General features: G+C 40.0%; 1 protein-coding gene and 1 pseudogene across 2 annotated transcripts; both read right to left on the bottom strand.

The window, feature by feature from the left end:
* Positions 1 to 788: 788 nt before the first annotated feature.
* LOC148703243 (protein YABBY 4-like) lies at positions 789 to 3,685 on the bottom strand. The gene is made up of 7 exons (XM_088723787.2): positions 3,163 to 3,685; positions 2,798 to 2,956; positions 2,372 to 2,528; positions 1,718 to 1,766; positions 1,496 to 1,571; positions 1,292 to 1,366; positions 789 to 1,125 (listed from the first exon to the last, which is right to left on the bottom strand). The coding sequence occupies exons 1-7, from the start codon at positions 3,262 to 3,264 to the stop codon at positions 1,051 to 1,053; spliced, it is 693 nt and encodes a 230-aa protein (XP_088579913.2). The 5' UTR covers positions 3,265 to 3,685; the 3' UTR covers positions 789 to 1,050.
* A 9,303-nt stretch (positions 3,686 to 12,988) lies between these two features.
* LOC148703242 (U1 small nuclear ribonucleoprotein 70 kDa-like) lies at positions 12,989 to 20,690 on the bottom strand (annotated as a pseudogene). The gene is made up of 5 exons (XR_015988162.2): positions 20,534 to 20,690; positions 20,025 to 20,139; positions 19,866 to 19,934; positions 14,262 to 14,336; positions 12,989 to 14,092 (listed from the first exon to the last, which is right to left on the bottom strand). The product of XR_015988162.2 is annotated as a U1 small nuclear ribonucleoprotein 70 kDa-like (transcript).
* Between the last annotated feature and the right edge of the window lie 344 nt (positions 20,691 to 21,034).

The raw sequence follows: 21,034 nt of genomic DNA, 5'->3' as shown, positions 1-21,034 counted from the left end.
CATTTTTGTGACTCGGAGTGTGCCTGTGAAAATCTTGAATTCATGCCAGAATGGGCAAGTATATGCACACGGGAATTCAGTTTAAATATCGAGAATTAATCCTATTTGGTCAAGTCTGTCAAGTAGTGTCGGTGCATCACTCCTTTAAGCCAATATAGTTTAGCACTAGCATCTGTTGAAAATTCGATTTTGAGACTATTAAACTCTCTTGCCTAAGCTTTTGCAGAAAACAAAGTGTATTTTAGACAAAGAAGGTAGGAATTCTTATTAGATTTATATATTATCCCAGACAAGAATACAACGCGGAGCCTCCTTTGTGCTTGTTGAAGCCCCGTCACCGGCCAATATATGGGCTGTCTGGGGAGAAGGACTATGGACCACTGGACTCTGATCAATAAGAATCTGGACATCCATATCAATTGAATCATAACCGACCTGGAAGCAGGGTTGCTAATTCTCAGAATTTTATCCTGAAATGACAGCAAGGAGGTGGAAGTATTTCTTAAAGACGCGATTGAGAGACGGCTGGACTAATTAGCAGGTGAGCGTTATACAATGTCTATTACCTATAACAGTTCTCCAGCATAGTTTTTAAAATGTTCTTAAAGAAGCCTCATCTTATCACCGATAGCAGTGCCCTTAGAAGGAACCTTGTCATATATATTGTGAAAGAGAATCGGATACCAAATAAAGGCTTAAAAATCACAGAAAAAAAAGGCTCCGAGCAAGGAGAGAAGGAAGAAAAAGAAGAGTGGAGATAAAGGAGAAAGGAAATGGGAACAGCAGACTAATAAGTAGTTTCAAAGATATATTTGTCCATAACAACATGTCTGGAATAAAAGGCAGCATACCGACCTTTTCCACAGGCGTTCTCGACAGAAGAAACCAAGAAGAGAGAAAAAGAAACGAAGGAAGAGAAACCCTAGAAATATAGGCTGTTGACAGTTCCTCTGGGCATAATAAAGCTGGGAAAGAAAGAGGAACAACTAGCAGCAGTAGCAGCACTAGCCAACGAAAACCCTAGAACCAGCCAGCCAGCGTCCTTGCCGCCTAGAACGGAGTGATCCCCATGTTCGCTGCAGCGGCTGCGTAGAAGCCGTCCTTGAGAAGAACGTCCTCTCCCTCCTATATATATATTAAAAGAAGAAGAGAATTAACCAATCAAAACCCTAAAAGGAAACCCGTGAAGGAGGGAAACAGGCCGCAGAGGAGGCCAACAGAGGCTAAGCTTAGAAAACTACTTTAGTTTTTATGTACATAAGGAGGTGGGTTTCTTCTTAATTTGCTCTACCTGCTGGCGGACGCTGTTCTTCCTCAGGCCCTGATCGGGCATCAGGCCAAAATGGATGTGGGGGAAGTGGGCCCACTAAAAATAAGGGAGAAAAAACGTTATTATGTTAATAAATGGAAACCCTAAAAAGAATGAGAGAGTTGGCCCGGAAAGAGGCCTCGAAGTAGGGCAGTAAACAGAGGGAAACCAGTCTCGAACTCTTACGTTCTTAGCTGCGGCGCTGAAAGCCTCTCTGTGGGTGATGTCCGGATTCCCAGCCTTGATGCGTTGGATTTCGTCCCTAATATAACCAGAAAAAGAAAAGAAAAGAAAACTTCTTAGCAGCAATTACTGAAAGAGATGGAGGAGAACTAAAGAAGAGCTCCTTTTCTACTTCTTTCTTCCTCTCTTTGGTGTTAGGAAATCGAACTTGGGACTTCTACTTACTTGATAAATCTGTTGTATGCCGATGGAACTCTCTGCCTCTTCTCTGGAGCTGCACCGACAGCACAAAAACAACCAAAAACACTAGTTAATCTTTTGCTTAGCCTTTCGCGAAGAAGAAAAAGACTAGCTAGAAGAGGGATAGAAGGGAGCAAGTTACTAATCAGAAGATCCGGAACTATCTTTGAGTTCTTTGTTAAATTAAGCAATTGCATAGTATGTTAGACATGATAACGCTTCCAGACCGAAAAAGGAGAAGAGAGGAGGGAAGACCTACTATAGCTACAGGATGTCAGGAGAAACAAGGTGGTAGCTTGGAGTTTAATGCAGCGAATGGCATTGTTCCTGTGGAGCAGACCAGAAGACAACAAGCAATGTTCACATGGAAGCCTTTTCAGGCATGATATTCCACATTTTCTTGATAGGTTGGTGGTGGATCGTGAGAATGAAGTAGAAAGGATCTCACTGAAAAGACATTTGGTGCAACTGTTTACATTATTTTATTTTATCTTCACCTCCATCAGTTTTATATTTCAGGGAAAAGAGGAATGTTTGATAACAACAGTATAAAACTACAAAAAGGAAAGACCATTAAGGAATCAGAGAGGGAGAAGAGGGAAAAAGGAAAGAAGAAGAAGGCAAGAAGAATATACTCACGTCTGTTGGCAACTGGGTTCTGGGGGAGCTCTTCTTCGGTTCCCTTGGCAGGTGCCATCGTGTTGTGGTTGTGGTTGTGGTTGGCGCCGTTGCTGTTATTGCTGTTGAGACTGGGCTGATCCATCAGCAAGCTCGGCGGGGGGCACGGGATCTCATCCTAACCGTTAGAGAACAAGAATCACCAGAAATAACCAACAAATAAAAGAAGAAGAAGAAGAAGAGGAGGAAGAAGAAAGAAGAAGAAGAAGAGGAGGAGGAGGAGGAGGAGGAAGAAGAAGAAAGAAGAAGAAGAAGAGGAGGAGGAAGAAGAAGAAGAAGAAGAAGAAGAAGAAGCGATAACATGCACCGAGTTAGAAGAAAGTTAAAAAGAAGAAGCTAGTGAAATATAAGTAAAGAAGAAGAGATCCAAGAGCTCAAAGTGGGTACCAAGAGGTTGTGGTGTGAGGGAGCCAGGAAGGGGTGTCCGAGGCCGAGCTGGTTGGCGGCAGGGAGAAGCAGTCCCCGCATGTTGACGGAGAGAAGGTTGGTGCAGTGGCCGCACCTCACCGTCACTGTTTTGAACAAACTGCTACACGGAACACTCACCTGCCACTCCATAGAGTGAGAAAGCAAATAGAAGAGAAAAAACAACCAACACCAAATTGGGCAAGTCATATGAGGCTTGAAAGATGACCGAAAGAGAAACAAACTAAAGGAAGAACAGGAAATGAAGAATACATTAAGGGAGTAGAGAAAGAGACAGAGGAGGAGGACAAGAAGAGGAGGGGGAAAGGGAGAGAATAATGGTATACCGCGAGGACGGTGTCACAAAAGTTGCAGTGGACGTAGCAGAGCTGCTCGGAGGGGGGTGGGGAGAGCTGGTCCAGAGAAAAGGCGGCTGAGGAGGATGACATGCTGCTTCCTCTCTTCTGCTGCTGCGCTGCTCCTGATTTGATTGACCAGCCGAAGGAGATTTCTGGGGGGGTGGGAATTTCTTTCTTTTCACCTCCTCCCTTTGATGTGATGATATGATTTGATTTGATGGCTCGATTTGATGCTTTGAGTGACCGCTGGTCCAATAACCTCGGATCTGTTGTTTTGATTTGATAATAGGTAGGATGGGGAGAAGGATAGGGAGAGAAAGAGAGAGAGGAAGAGAATGAACGGAAAGATGGTGGAAAGAGAGAAGAAAGGAGGAAAGGGAGAGCAAGAACGAAGTCTTGGTTGGATGGGTGAATGGCTCAGAGAGAGGAGGAGAAACAGAGAGATATAGGCTAAACCAACTCGCACCCCCAAGTCTCCCTCTCTCTCCCTCCCTCCCTCTCTCTCTCTCTCTCTCTCTCTCTGCTTGCCCCCTCTTTTATAGCACAGAAGACAGCTACCACCACAGTACCACTGTTACAGAGATCAAAATAAAAAGTAAATAAAGCAATCAGAATGAATGAGTGATGGGGAATTGCTTGAAGTTACTGTTGGCGCTGATGGATGGACGAATGCATTGTAATCATGTAATGTAATCATGTCTCATAGACGATACTGCATAATAATGGAAGCTGTGAGGCAGGGAAGCTAACATACGCCTGGGGGGGCTTCTGGCCCTTAGGTTAGATGATAATAAAGATATGTGGGGGACCTTTTATGCGGACTTTACGTAAAAACGACACATGTCAGCATGTTAGACAACATGGGTTTGCCTAAAATTAAGGGTCCTGGAAGTCCAAAGCACGACAATGATCATCAGGGCGATGGTGAATTCCGTTTGAAGGGTCCAAGTGTTTGATGGATGAGGACTATCAGATCAACGTCCTTTTCCTCAAAACACATCTTTGAGGTGTGAAGATCTCCATGCTGGGTGTACCGGAATGAACGGTGAAAACGACCCCTCCCCTATGTGTGTCCTCCGTGAAACTCCCATGGTAAGTGTCTCCAAGAGAGAGAGAGAGAGAGAGAGGAGGTGAAGACTAAGACTGGTGTGTGGTGGTCGGCATTCCCAATGGGAGAGGGAGAGAGAAGGGAGGGGGGGGGGAGAGAGAGAGAGAGGGCAGGGGCGGCAGAGGTGGGGGAGAGGAGCGAGAAAGGGAGTTTGCATTGGCCGCTTACCTTTCCATTGCTCACCCGTTGTTTCCGTAGTAATGAGCCAGAAAGAAAGAAGAAAAAACTGCAAGAAAGACCTCCTCAAAGGTTAAAAAAAAAAAAAAAAAAGCAAGAAAGAGAGTAGGGAGAGGGTTGATGCGTTTCTCGTTTCCTCGAACCTCTCTTCTGCCTCTCGGGCAATAGCCCAGAATAGCTGCAGTGCAGTTGTAGAGTAGAGAGGAGCATAGCCCGCTTGGCATCCGCCTCCGTCTCCGCCTCCGCCTCCTTAGGGTGATATCTTTGCCTCAAAAGTTTCAATACAAACAAGACACAGAGTGAAAATAAAAAGAAAAGACAAAGGAAAAGCTTCCACTTTTTATGATTTGACCGCACACGACCCCCACCCTCACTCGGTAACAAAAGAGCAGCAGCAGCAGCAGCAGGAAGACAGAGATCCCTTTCTCTCTCTCTCTCTCTCTCTCTACAAACCCCCCTTCCTCCCTCTCATCTTTACCACCTTTGTCCCTTGTAAAAATTCCCTTGTTTTTTTTTCCTTTTATTATGTTTCCGAACTTATTTTGAGCCATGCCTATTTTGGCACCGGTCCTTCAATTTTCTCGCCATCCTCCACACATTTCTAGGCTCTTCCATCCGACCAAAGCCTTCTAACTTCTGGGCACAAAACCAAGCGACCACCCACATGCCAGCCAAGAATTCTCCCCTCTCCTTTCCTGACCTGCGCTTCCACTTTTTCACTGCGCCCAGACCGACCCCCCTCTTTCTCCATTTACGCCAAAGCCTGCACTGCACCCTCACCACACACACTCATGCTTCCTAACTTTAGCTTTAGTTAGCTCTTGCATTATTTTGGCCTGCCTTGGGGTTACCAGCCCTTGGTTAATGGCGCCCCCTCTCCCAAGGGCCACCTCATACCCTCCATCCACATTATCCGTACTAATTATTGGTTCGATCAGATCCATCGTTGAACTAGTGCATCAATCCAAGGGTGATGAAGCAACATGTACAAGCATGCATGTTTTCCGCGTTTTGTCCTACTTTGTGCATATTGCTTTGCCTTGGATTGGTCCATGAGCTAGGCGGTGGATCTGATTAACCCAATAACCACTCCTTCATCTAAGGCTAGCTACTGCCACGTCATCATTCTCCCTTGGAGCCATAATGTCGCCATGGTTGGTGCTGTTATTATTAGGCTATGATGCTTCACACGTGTCACTACGTCAACTGGCCGCGGAAGTAGCTAATGCCAAAGTAGAGCTGGGAGGAGTGAAGAGAGAGGTGCAGGCCCCTTTTTTCTTCTTCTTGTTTTTTTTTTGATGCATGAGATATAGGCCTCTTAAATGATCTGATCCAATCTGCGTGGGCAGCGGCTCTTACTGACGGGCCAGGCATCACGAGTAACTCGTGATACGAGAACTTGGCAAAATTTTGTCTCCTCTTACCCTTACTCCCCCTCCCCTTCATTTCCACGGCGCCACCTTCTCCACGTACTTTAGCGGGCTTTCCGCCATCTTTGTACTTCTACTCTTAACACCCCCGCCTCCTCTCTCTCCCTCAGCGTTACGTGAGGACACAGAGCTATGATGATCCTTGTGACCTTGTCGGCGTAAACGAACTACGGGAGGAGACGGTGACCAAAAACCAACAAAATGAAAAAGAAACGAGATGGTGAGAAGTTAATGCGCTCTGTCCGCGTTGTTGTTCGGTGTACCACCTGAGCAACCCCCACTCTCTCTCTCTCTGCGCCCTCCAACTACTCATCTCTCCATCTCTCTATCCATCCATCTATATCTATGCCTCTGCATCATGATCTATACCAAGCCACCCTTCCGTTTCCGCTCCTCTTCTTTCGCTGTCTTCTCTGCCATGCAACAGCAGGACAAAGTTCAGAAGACATGGGGGAGAGAGGCCACAAATTCCAGGCATCCGCAACGAGGTTAACATTTGGACACTGGACGTGGCCTGCTCGCTGCAAGATTGAAACGGGGCATCTAGAAATATATCTTAGCCTTATCCCCCACCCCGCCCCAACCTGAAGAGAGAGAGAGAGATAAACTAATAGGGCGAGTGCTCCTTCCAGAGTCAACTCAAGTCGTCTCACTAATCGAAGCATGAGAGGGAAAAACTTGGCTGACCGAGTCATTTCCCGGTCAACCCGAGCGAACGGTCGGTCCAACGGAAGGGGGAAGGGAGGGGCAGCGGTGAGAGGTCGCTTGTGCTGACACGCGGTGGCTCCAATCGGGGCCATTAAAATCCGATTGGGGTCCATGAGATGGTGCACTCCTGGCAGCCCTGTGACCCTCGGATAAAACCAGCCGTCGTGTACCTCATCGTACGGCTCTCATGGTACGGTTTTGGCTTTTGGTTCGGCATCTGGACCGGCCCGAGCTCGCGTGCATTGAATCTTCAAAAGCTTCCTTTCCGTTCCTTGCTATATATATTTGCGTGTGTGTGTGTGTGAATTTTAACACACCCATTTTGTTTATAGGTGCATGGTAGGAGCCACGGTTGGGTTTTGTCACGCTTCATTAAATGTGCTAGACCTAATTTAAATCTCGCTAGAGTCACACTCGGCCGCGTAGGATTTAGGCCAAAAAAGAACTCCAAAAGGCTGGGGTTAGGCACGTACTTTGCACCAGTCTGTGTCCTATGAGTATTATACTTGCTTCATGCGTTCATTTGCTGCGTGCAGACCTTAGCAGTCTTTTATATTTTGTTAAATTTAGGAGGAAAGGACAAAACATGGTTGGCTGGCACGATTACGAAGATGGCCCCATCGGGTAATGAAATGAGCAAGAGAAGCTTTCGTGATTTTAACCGTGTAAAATAATGCATAGTTTCCGATTGAAATGTTGAGTTTGGCGTTCCCCAGAATTACCTTCACTGTAACGCAAGTACAGCCATGGGAAGGAGCTAGAGTTCCTATTTTACCTCCTCCACACACAGCTCATGACTTATTGTAGGATGAAGCCAACGAACTGTAGAGAAACATGGCCTGCATAGAGGTTTTTGGTTGTAAAGGTTTGTGTTCTCTTAACTTTTACCAAATGACTTGTATTGTTGCAAGAAGATGTATATGATCTCCTTGGCAGATTAGAATCTGGTTTATAGAATCATTTGCTAGCTCGAAATCGGAAGGGCCATTTCGTTTAAAGTGGATCTCTGAAGGGTTTGAGAGAATTTCATTTTGTGCACATCCATGCATAGGTTGTTGTCAACTGCTTGGTCCAAACCAAACTGTGTTGAGACTACTTTTTTATCCATGAGATTTTGATGAACATGGTAAGTGTCCCAGGTTCTTTCATAAGGATGTAATGACGATCTTAGTACGTATGAGGTTGTTTTCCCTCCTATGTACAGACACATACAGACATCCATATATCTCCATTTTATGAAAATTGTGGCTAAATTCTTCTTCCAGAAATTAAGGATAAAATTATATGATAAACATTATTTGAAATGGTATGGCCATGCACAGAGAGATTCAGGAGGTCGGGATCTTAGTTGAGGTATTCAAGTGGAGAAAGCTAAGTCTTCAGGTAACATGGAAGGAAAATGAGACTATGAATTTAAATATCTTGGAATAGTGTCAAAATTAAGTAGCCCTTAATAAGAATTATTGGTGATTGAGGAATCATAAGGCTGGCAAGGTAATTGGAACAAGGCTTGATGGCTAGCAGTTACATAAATAATCTGTTCAAATTAAAGACTATGGTTTATTTGAGAGGATTAGAAAATTTTTCTGCAAACCACAGCTTCTACCCTGATTGACCACTATTTTTAAATTGTCGTTTCACGCATTTAAAGCTCCTAGTTAATTCAAGTTTACATTATCTCAAAGTGCAGTTGATCGTCTTCTTTCTCTAAAATGTTCATGCAGTATTTTAGATGCTTATGTTTAGCCTTTTCATCCATCTAAACTGGTACTTTAGGATGCTAAAGATCATGTCATGCATCGATCTTGTGTGCTTGGGACCTAGTTAACTAGAATTTGGTTATAGTTGCACGCTTTCTTTTTCGAGTAATGATGGTAAAATACTAATCACGAGATGCAATTGTATTGATTTAACTTGAATATTGATGATGTACAACTTTTGAGAATTATTTGGGCGTGGAAGTTTCTATCTTTTGTTAGCAATGGAACTTGATCATGGCTAAACTTAATGCTAATTGCTAAATTTTCGCACATCACGAAGAACTCCATGTTCATGTGTAACTTTTCCCTCGCATCTGCTTGCACTATGATTACTTTTGTTTTCTCGTCATTATTGTACCATGGTTATATGATACTGCTAAAACCTAGTCCACGAACATCCTGCTATGACATTTATTGTCATGTTATTACATGAGTATTTAGCACATGACTATTCTACATTTTGTTTGCATGGCATGCATCACCACTATGACATTCCTTGAGCTTGAGTTGTATTTGAGAAACATTAGGCATGCCATTGTTCCAAGTGATGATCATATAGCTTGTATATTGAGGAGCAAATGCACGTATGTTTGAGATGTCTAGTTAGCAAATTTAATTAATAGTATCATATCCTAAATGATGATGCACAGATGAATGCGTACACTTTTTGAGTTATCCTAAATACACATAACAATGTACTGGTTATTTAACTGAATAATTGCTAAGCTCTGTATGTGTTTGTGTGTGTGTGTGTGTGTTGGGTGGGGTTTGAGCATGACATTTTGGTTTATCCATAAGTGTTTTCAGTTGTAGAAAATAAAATTAATTTCTAAAACTATTGCAACTAGTTTTAATTTAGAAAAGGGGATTAATGCATGTGCCAGATTTTTTTTTTTTCTTTTCTTTTCTTTTTGCCTCAATATTGGATTTGGGTTGCCAACCAGCCTTGTCTCGTTGGCACTCCTCTCAACCTGTAAGAGATCGAGGGTTCAGCATCCTAGTGGTGGTGTTTCCATCATATTCGTCAAAGAAAATTCTGGATGTGGGTTGCATTAATCTAAGTTTGGTTAATTGAATATGATACAAATAATGGAAAACCAATGTGATGCTATATGTGTTTAACAATCAAAATTGAAATGTCTCAGTCTAATTATTTGCTTCATGATAGAAAATTAATTTTCATGGAGCTCTCCGTTAAGCAACTCACTAATCCTAGAGCAGATCACTTTTCTAGAGATGATCTTAGTAGTAGCCTTGGGGACCATCATTTAGGATGTACCCTTTTCTATATATATATATATATATATATATATGTATTTTTTTTTTTGGCTTGCTTGCTAGGACAAGCAATTCATATACGAATATATCCAATAAAATATCTTAGAGTGTCCGAGGCATCTTCCCATCTCGAGCTCGATGCTAAAATGTGCCCTCTCTCTTCATGAAAAAGCGCGCCTCTTTTTCTTCTGCGCGCGCGCACAGCGCTCGTGCCCGCTCCCTTCCTACCTTCTCTCTCTCTCTCTCTCTCTCTCTCTCTCTCTTCCCCTTCATTCTCTCGCTCTCCCTTTCTCTCTATCTTTGTTTCTCTCATTCTCACTTTCACTGTCTCTTGTCTCTCGCGTTCCCACTCTCTCTCTCTCTCTCTCTCTCTCTCTCTCTCTCTCTCTCTCCATCTTTCATACTCTTTCTTTCACTCCCCACCTTCTCTGTCACGTAGAGGAGTTACAGTCGAGACAAAAGCCGGCAAGATTGAGTTGACGTGAAACCTCTCTTCTGCAGAACACCGTGACTGAGATAAAATCAACCTTCTCTGAATTTGTAAATTTAATAGTATTAATTTTAAATAAATAGTGAAATCCTAAGCTTAGATCGTTTAGTCACTAGACACGTCGACGATAGGTACGTGTAGTACCTCTAAAATTTGCAAACCTTGAGAATTTTAACCGAACCAACCCTGCATTATTTGGTGTAGCCTTCAAGGATAACTGAAATAAAAGAATCATCTTTTATTTTGTGATAAATTTTATGCAACATTGTATTGGTCTAGAAGTATTATGGCTTTTATTAGATCGTAAATGAGGGATCCCGATTGATGTTTTGTAGCTTTTAAGATCTCCTAGAGGTTTTAAATAAATTAGTAAAAGTGAATTAAAGTTTAAAAAATTTTAGAAATTTATGTTGGAATATTGGTGCGACATTTATTTTGATATATCCATGATTTTAAACCATTAGGTTTTGCCGGGATTCCTGTGGAGTAGTCAATCTGTTAATTACTGGTGTAAGTAACATTCTACAATTTAAAGTATACTTACATGGAAAAAATATTTTAATTATATGAACACAATTCTTGAGCATTCTTTTTTTAAATATTTTGCAAATAATTTAAATGCATGTTTAGTGCATATTAAATTATATCTTTTAAATTAGCTACATTCTTTCTATATATTGTTCACCAAATCCTTCTTGTCTTTATGTAAATTAATTAGATCAAGCAGGTAAAAATTCTATTTGTTGAAAATCCTTTTGCAATTCAAGTAACAAATGATGGGCATATTCTTGTGAATTATGCATATTTTGGAAATATTGAATCTTTGGAAGAATTATATTTCGACTTATCTTCAAAATTTGTTGGAATACTAGTATGTGAACGAATTATGAATATTTTGAATTGGATATATGCATATCTTTGAATCCCAACTCGACTATATTTTGGATCCCATTAATAGGGGTTATATGTAGGCACCTATTACTGCTTCAGTAACCTTTATACTCTTGCTATATGCTATAAATGTGGTAGTAGTCTTATAGGTTGGAAAGTTGGGATAGATTTGAGATTTGGTATATATGATCAGATATTAATTTGAATAGCTTTAAATATGAAAATTGGATTGTAAACTCTATTTTGATCAAAATGTATTATTTCTCTATATGTTGAGTTAAATTTCTTTACTACTTGCTCAACCTAACAAATTAAAGTAGGTTGTTATTTACTGGATTATCAATCTCATTATTTTTTATTTTCTCTTTTCAAATTCAAAGACTTAAACACTAGTAGGATATCTAAGACTTGAAGAAGAATATTCTATTAGAGGCATAAAAATATACTAATCATATTCACCATGGAAGCACCAAATAGTACAGGATTTTGGGAGAAAACTTTTGGTAGAATAATATATAGGAAGAAATTGCTCGGCTTATTATACAATGTCTAATGTGTCAACAAGTGAAAACCGAGCACCTAAAATTAGGAGGATAATTGCATCCTTTTCCCATCTCTAAGCATTGACTTTGTGAAAGGTTTGCCTATAACCTCTAATGGCAATAACGCAATTTAGTGATTGTGGGCCAACTAACAAAGTTAGCTCATTCCTTAGAATACCAAGTTGGTTATTCTCTTGGAAAGGTAGCTAAATTCTACAGCAAGAAAGTTGTGAGGTTGCATGGCATTCCTATAACTATTGTAACAGACATGGATACTAAATTTATATCTCAATTTTGAAAAAGTTTGCATAGAACGTTGGGGGGGACTATACTTTAGTACCACCTTCCATCCTCTGGCAGATGGCTAGCCAAAAAGCTCATCTATGAAGGGTTCCTAAGAAAATTGCCTCAAATGAAATTTGCTTATAATAACAATTACTAAGCTAGAATTCAAATGGCACTTTTAGACGCATTGGATGGAATTAATGGCGGGATCAAAGTTCAGTTTAATTTATAGTTTAAACGCATAAATATCAATTGAATATTGGTTTGTACATGTTCTTAGATATCTAGATCAAGGTTGATCGATGGTTTTGATCGATATTTTACATGGCCTACAATATTTATTAGCTCATTTTCCCTGCTAGTATTTTCCCATTTTTCTTTGCTTGCATATGTAATAAACCTCCAAAGCAAAGGACTATATTGGTGCTATGTTTTCATGAAGAACGCCAGGTCATGGTCTAATGCAACCCCTTAGCCTAGAAGGACACACACCATACTTTACGTATGTAGAGACACACCAGAGCAATTGATAGTTCTTTTCTCATAATCTTCTTTCGAATGCCATTCTAAGAAATTGACAGTTCAGGAAGTCAAATTTAATTTCTTACAATAATAGCTTCCATGGTACATGTCTGACTTGGTCATCAATCCTCTTAAGCATTTTACTGCCAAAATATTATGTACTCTTCAGCTGGAGTTCATCCACAACTTTTTATAATAACCAAGAGTACTGCATTCTCGTGGTTTGGCTAAAAGTAGAACATTCACCAATTTTTCTCGGTCGCAAACAATATAAAGCACCATTTCACTTCCTGGTCATAAAATGGACATGAGAGATAACAGTGTCGGTTCATCATAAGATGCAACATTTGGGCCTTCTCTGACAAATCCTTGAATCAGTTGAACAGTCAATGACAACTAATAGAGTTCCTTCAAGCAGGAAATGGACAGTCACAAGAAGAAGCCCAAGGCAATAAGCTTGCCAAGTTTCAGCAGCCTCATTCCAGCTGCCTTCGCAGCAGTCTCTTTTGTGAATATGGCGTTCGGTAATGAGCATGCATATATAACATCTGTATGAACTCATCAATATATTGCAAATATAGAACCAGCAAAGGGCCCCCTATGCCTTATCGCCAAAAAGCCAATTAATGCAAATCATAACCATTGTTAAGCTGAACCAAATGGAAAGTATTTAGTGTTATACATTAAGTGCTGAACACTTCTGAGTCAACAGCTTGCGTAAAAGCTGAAAAACCACAGCAACTTTGTTCATCGCCTATGCCTGTTTTAACTTAAGAAGTAACGCTAAACAAATACAAACATTTAGTTGCAAGAAAATTACAGACTCCACAAGTCAAACAATCATAATAGTCTCGAGATCCATAACAGCAGCAATAGATCCACTTCTTTGCTCTACTCATGAAGCTGAAACCATGCGAAAGATATAGACCGTCGCTATGCAAAATCGCAAAAGATTAACTAAGACTTGTCATCAGTACTTACTGCATGTTTAAGCTTCGATTTCCTCATTCACGGGAGCGCGATCTCTCTGCGCAGTAATACTCAGTACTGGTCACCAAACGCCACAACCTCCTCACGTGATTCAGATTCTGCACCATCAAATTGACTGTGATAATTGACATGATCCACGATACCGTAAGGCACATGGCTATAGAATTCATGGTCTTGTCACCTAGAGCACTCTGAATCATGCTGAAGATTAGCGAGGCCATGGTATTCTTGGTCATATTGTTCCTGATTTCTCTGTTGTTCATACCGATAATAATCATTGTTCATTCCCATGCTTAGGCCCATCATACCACTCTCATCCATGATTAGGTTCTCCATGATCAAAGTCTCTTGCCTTCATTCCAGGCAGCTCCCTATTATGCTTTCGTTCAATATAATCATAGTCGGTATCCCTATCATGCGTATGCCCACGGTCTCTTTCATGGCTTGCATGGTCATAATCTCAGTCATGTTCCCTCTCCCTCTTCTGAGGACGGTCACGATCATGCTCCCGACCTCTGTCATAGTCACGGCCACGGTCTCTCTTCATCTCTGTCCCTATTCCTATCACGGTCACGACCACGATCTCTTTCCGTCTCTGTCCTTATTCCTATCACTGTCTCTGTGGTGGTGCCTATCTTCTCTCATATCACGATCTTGAGTCTTGTCATAGGACCTTTCATGTGACCTCACCCACTCTGGTTCCCTTTCCCTCCCTCCTCCTCAAGATTTTTCCGTCCCTGGAACAATGCTTAGTCAGGAATATATGGAAGTACACATATAGGTAAAAGAAAAGGGCAAAAAAGAACAAAAATCTAGTGACAGTATTACATGGTGTCTATTGAATAATAAAGAGAAATTATACTAGATGGCTAAAATATAAACAAACAATGCAATAAATGGTTCTACCGATCCAAATGGCGATCATCCCTAGACCAAGGCTCTTCTGATCTAGGATGTCCCAATGCAACCTGCTGCTGCTCCCTGGTCAGAAAGAACAATCCAGGCATGAGAAAACTTAAAAAATAATAAGACAAATTAGAATAGCAGCACAGACTTGGAAAGAAGCTGGATTCAAAGCATAAAGGATAAGAACAAGGCAAAGGCCAGGAACATCCTAAATACAATTAAATATTAAAACAGTAACTCATATCTCCATAGAGATATCTATGACCCTAAGGTTGAGGAAACCAGCCTAAAAATATGAAGAAATTATCAAACATCTTCTAAAATTAGTAGGTCAAGCTCTGGTAAAAATTAGTCTACTATCAAAAACCTCTGTCAGAAGCAATTTTAATTTAGCATATGAACCTTAATTGAAGTCTGAGTCAAACATCTATGTCAGTGGTGAGCAGTCAATAGTTCCTATACTTCTTGTGTTGGTTGTCCTAGCTCAAAACTCAGGTAAAAATGAATACATTTTTCATATAAAAAATAGTGAACATTCACTGGTCTTGCAACTGTTCCGAGGCTACCCTCCTTGTTTTCTCTTCCATGAGTTGAGGGATTACTAAAATTCAAACTATGCTGCGATCTGTTCCAAGGCTACCCTCCTTGTTCCTCTTATCACTTCCGCAAAACACATACCTGCATACATATTAAGGGCTGCAAGCTAATTGAATTATGTTTCCAAGCACACGACAACAGCCTGGTCCTATCTAACCCTATGTTATATGGATCAAGGTTGGATCAAAACATTTGAGATTTTTCAGAAATGGATCGCATATGGACCATACAAGCCCTGATCATACACCAGAAATTTATAATATCTTCTTTTCGACCCACCCTGACCCTCAAATTAAGAATCCATTGGGCTATTAGTTATAACTTCTTTAAGAAGGTATCATCATTTTTTGTTATTAATGAAAATTTAAAATTGGTCTGCCAATTGAACTTATGCAAAACGGTAGTTGATAACATCTACATATTTGTTATGATTGTTATTTTCTTGTATGATATGTTTAATATACATTTTAGTAACCAAAACTATATCTTAAACATTACTTTTTGCTCCAAATGAAAGCGGTAACCATATGGTAAATATTTGTTATGATTGTTACTGTCATGTATGATATGCTCAATACACATTTTAGTAACCAAAAACTGTATCTTAAACATTTCTTTTTGCTCCACATTAAAACGGTAACAATATGGTAAATTAAATACAACAAGTGTCTTTTCAGTATTGCTATCAATCACTGCTCTTTTCACTGCTTGGTTGCCTGCCCCATGCGGCAGTTGTAGACTAGTGTAATACACAGACGATAGTAGGTCTCACATGGGGGTGGACCATTCATGAGGCACCATGTCAGAACAAGAAATGAAGCAGGGAATAGAGCTCAGGTGGATTGGATTTTTCACATATTTTATGGTTTAGATTGTTTTGACCGATTCAAGCCAAAAACCGAGGACCAATAGAATAAATATTAAATCCATTCTGCCACACAGCCTAAATATATAGAAGTGGGTCAGGCTAAGATCATGCTGAAATCACATCCAACCTAACCAACATGTAGTCCAACATATACACACACATACATAGATGCATACATAAACATAGATACATAAACATATATGCATAAATATATGTAAATATAGATACATGAGTCATCGCCCATGCAATGCCCCAAAAATAACTGTTGTGATTATAAATTGGCAAGGGGTATCGAGGACCAAGATGCTCTTTAAAAGTAATATGTGACAAGGTGACTCATCAAAGTGGGAAGAACACAAGAATTCCAGCATCGAATGCAAGAAGGGCAGCCAATGAAGCTAGTCTCATAAAATAAGATCTGATTCTCTACTTGGACAATTGGACTGTGAATCTTAAAGACCTGGAGGAAGCTAATATTACATGTACACAAGAAACCAGATGACGAGGGAAAAAACCAAGTAAATTAGTGATATTTACAAGTTTATACATGCAGGTAGGATGAGACTCTAGCCAACCCGAGGCCTGTTGAGTTGATCCATACAGAACCTGTGCTGGAGTTGAAAAAAACTCTAGAACAACATGAGCCCGAACCCAAAGCCTGGATATATTTAGACATCATTTTATTATATATTATCATTTTTGACAAAATAATTTTTTATATTATAACTCACACATGGGTGGCCTCCTCTTCAATCGGAAAAAAAAAATCACATATGGTAGACATCTAGTAGCCCACTTTTTATTTCACTCGTGTTGCCCAACTATGTAGCCTAAGAGAAGGGATGAATTGGGTTTGTCAAAAACTTTAGCTAAATAATACAGCGGAATAAAAAATTTAATAGATGAATATTAATTTCAGCAAGAGAGTAATAAGTAGATATGCAAGAAGTAAACGCAAGCAACACAAACAATACAAACACACAAGATTTATAGTGGTTCGGTGCCAACTCTGCATCTACACCTACTCAAGACTTTCTTCTTGAAAATTTCACTATAATCTATCCCAGATTACAATCTGATTGTTATACACGGGATCACAATCAACCCAGTTGATTTTTTTAGAAAATCAACCAAAACCTATACCGATTGTTTCACTCGGGCTCACAATCAACCCAATCGATTTTTCAGAGCAATCGACCGCAACCTAGCTGTTTCACAGGTACAGCCAAACCTTACAAGCTAGTTGATTTTCACGGTGTTAGCCACACCAAAAACCCCACACGAGATTCCCCAATATCGTGCACAAAAAGGATAGAAAAATACATACACGATAACCTCTACAAATGTTAGATTGGTACCATTGAAGCTCAAGTTTGATTGCTCAAAAAGTTAGGGTCTCATGTTCCAACTAAAGCTGCACTTCCTACGCATGTCAGATCTTTTGACTTGTTTGACTAAAATGTTCATTCTCATGTTCGAGCTAACATTGTGCTTCCTATGTGCGTTGGATTTGTTTGACTTGTTTTCCTAACTTTATCTCTTAAATGTCCTCACTGACCATGTTTTATCCCATCAAGGTAGGGCTTCATGGACCACACTCTAAATTAAGACAGTCTGCAATACAAGTAAGCAAAATTCCATGTCATATTATCAGCTTCATGCCACCTTGCCTACGAATAATGCTAATATTCTTAAACTATGCCTGCAAGCAACTGGAGGACTATTGGAAAGTATATGCACACCAAGATACTGGAGAAAACCAAGTGAAAAAAAAAACACATTTAGTCCATATGTCTCCATACATGTAGCACTTCATCTAAACTATCAAAGAAAACTAAACACAACAACTAGAACCTAGGATGCTTATAAGGCAATCATTCATATTAAAAAAAAGGTTGAGAATTATGTCAATCATCTTCAAATACTTCCGGACCAACTCCATCTAAGTATTTTTAGGCCTAAACTTTGTCCAACTCCTTTCTATCTGCATTCACATCACCCCTCCAACAAGGCCTCCTCCAATTACATTATGTAGGCCAAAATGTATCTATCTATATCCTAAAAGCTTGTCCCCAATCAATAGAACTTTAGGCATCCAAATTCTTACATTTCTAACTCCATCCATGTTTTATTACACATACAGCTCAGCATCCTCATCTATATCAAGGATTTAGGTATTGGTATGCATTTATTAATAATCTAACTTACATACCATAAAATAAAACATGGAAATCATATAAGTATCTATATAACTACACTGTGCATGGCGGTCCGATGCCAATTGGCAAGGAACCAATAGATAGCAATGTTGGCCATTATTTATTCAAAATCCGTCATAGCATGTGATTCAGCACATCAATAGCACAACACATTAACACATGATTGGCACAATTGTGGCACATGACACTTTAATTCACGATCTCTACTTATCATTTGTTTATAAGCTTTCTCTATCGCCATAGCTCCAATCCATAGAATGACAGTTGGAAATTGTTGTCTATCATTCTTAAACTTAGAAAATTGTTGTCTACTGTTAATTAACTTTTCTTCTACACAATTTTCTAGTTACATTTTATCATTAATATAAAAAAAATGTGCATAGTGTATGAAATAGGCTTGAAATTTGTGCTAGGGAAGCCCTACAACGATACAGATTTTCTAATCCTATAAAGTTTGGGCAATTCCTTGGAGTCATAGCCATATCCAGTACATATTTAATATTGGCATGCCTCAAATACAGCTTGATACATGTTGGGTTCTTCCCTAACTATACAATAAAAGGGAAAAGTGGTACTAAATAAGTGAAGGATATGGTTCAAATGCTATCTTGCCATGTCCCAGACACCTTTAGAGGTTGGCAGGTATGAGCTGTTTGGCGTCGATCAATTTACAACACCAGTAGTCACTATCTGTTATGTGAACCCTTTCGGAATTTACCAGATCTAAGCAACAGAGAAGGGGGTGAGGGGGGGAGGGACGGTACAGGAAAACAAGGGAAGAAAACCCAGAATTATGAAACTTTTTGTAAACGAAATGGACATTAAGGATTGACATGTATATGACATTTGGATATTAGAAAATGCAATAATGAATATTGTCTTAGAATTTGCCAGAGTCATTTGTGCAACTTTGGATTCTTGTATTCTCCAAAATCATCATCAAACTGTCTTTTGCCGTTCATGTGGAACTCTCCCACCAATAGGTAGTGCTATGAAATAGCTTGGTTCGCTAATAAAAGCATGTGCTAGCAGAGGTGGTGCACCCTGTAGAATCAGGGTGCACACTCCCAACACCCCAAGGAATCAAACCTTCAAGGTGTGTGTCTGTGTGTAATAGAGATACCTACAAAACAAGCTATTTATAAATAATTCACCCTCACTCAGTTACAGGCTTATCCAAGCCTGATTCATCTAATAAATCAGCCAATCTCGAACAATTTTTTTTTAAAGCTTGGCTCATAAATAAGACTATCCTGAAAACTTTAGGCTTGCAAAAATTAATAAAAGTTTAGCCCAGCTAGATAAGGAGCTTGCTAGGCTCAAACAGATGTTGTCAAGCTCAGCTGAAGCTCAACATGATTCCAAATACCCGTTTCATATGACGAGTCAATGCTAAGCAGTATATACTTTGTTTGACTCGACTCCTTTGCAACCCTAGTGCACAAGTTATGGGTGCTCAATTGGATGCTGTTGGATGCACAACTAAGTTGATTCCTTTTCTTCATGAAAATTGAAAAAAAAAATGCTACCTCACTAAGAATCATGGTAAGCCTCGATCTAGCCTCAAGTTTTCTTGGTTAAAAGTTAATGCAATTCCAAAGTCTTATATCTGGTCGATATAAACGATTAGTAATCTCATACTTGAATAAATCATGATGTGATCTATATGGTCCAGCCACCCACAAAAAATGGTAAAAGGTTTGTTGACTTAGTTTAAAATGCATTCTCATTTCCTAGCTTTACAACAACAAATAACATAACAATGACACTAAAGATATTGTAAAACATGAGCAATTATCATGTAACAAATTTTCCACCAACAAAATAATGTCAACATCAGAGGATGCGATAAGATGGCAGACAAAAAATCACATGCATCTGAATTATAACATTTCAAGAGAAAAACTACGCGGGATTCACCCTTTTCAACAGGAGGAGCATATTCAGTATCCCCAGGCTCAGCAAAACGATTCACAAACTGCGCTATGCCTGCAAAGGAATGTCACAGTCAATACCACAGAGCATCAAGCTCATTAGCACCAAAAAACAGTAACGATGAACAGCACAAAGAAAAAATACCAGTATATGGAGGGCATTTTATCTTGTCGATAGGAGGCTTATAACCCAAAGGAGGTCGGGGTTCAAATAGCTTCAAAAGATAGGCGGTAAGGCCAGTTGGATGACTCTGCCCAATCTGCAATAAAACAAACCACCAGAGAGGCCAAACAAACAAATGTAACTGATATACAGAAAGGCAAAGTAAAATCTCTGAAATCTTTCATCATCCAAAAGAAAAAGAAAGGAAACGAAACAAAAAAAGGGAAAAAAACCAATATATTCAAACAAATCGATATCTTTGAATTGGTCCGAATCCAAGAAATCCTTATTAACAAAACAGAATTAAATAGATCACCAAAAACTAGTTCTGGATTTGAATCCCGAACCGCAGGATTATCGTAATCGAATCAGATCGCAAGATAAATAAAAAAAAAAATCCTCGAGAGCCAGAGGAATTAGGGTTTGAGGAACGACCGAACGAATCAAAAAAAGCTAGGGATCGAGAGGAGAGAGAGAGCGAGGGAGAGCACCAGTTTGAGCTGAAGGACGTTAGCTCGGTTCGGGGCTTTCGTGTGGGCTGGACGGCGGCGTTATTGCGCATCATTGCATCGCTGTAGTCTCCCATCTTCGAAGCGGTGGGCGCGGGGGTGGAGATGAGGAGAGAAAGAGCGGGAGGGCGGAGAAGGAGCCTTATGTATACGCTTCGGGCCGCAAAAGTACGGATTCGAGCGTCTTTAACACGCGTCCGATCTCAAGCGAACGGTGGGATACGACGCGCCCCACGGTTTCCTGATCTTGCGGATTTGTGCGTAGACCAGGGACCAAGGTTTAATAATGACCATTACACACACACACACACACACACACACATATATATATATATATATATATATACACACACACACACATACATATATACATATATATATATATATATATATATATATACACACATATATATACATATATACATACACACATATATACATATTGTTGCTGGTGGTCCAAACCGAGAACGATTGGCACAGCGG

The sequence above is a fragment of the Phoenix dactylifera genome, chromosome 6 (assembly GCF_051530095.1).
Source record: "Phoenix dactylifera cultivar Ajwa chromosome 6, Ajwa_hap1_PhDact_Kaust_v1.1, whole genome shotgun sequence".
Classification (NCBI taxonomy): Eukaryota; Viridiplantae; Streptophyta; class Magnoliopsida; order Arecales; family Arecaceae; genus Phoenix; species Phoenix dactylifera.
The sequence above is the reverse complement of the archived record's forward strand: the minus strand, read 5'-3'. Positions and strand labels throughout refer to the sequence as shown.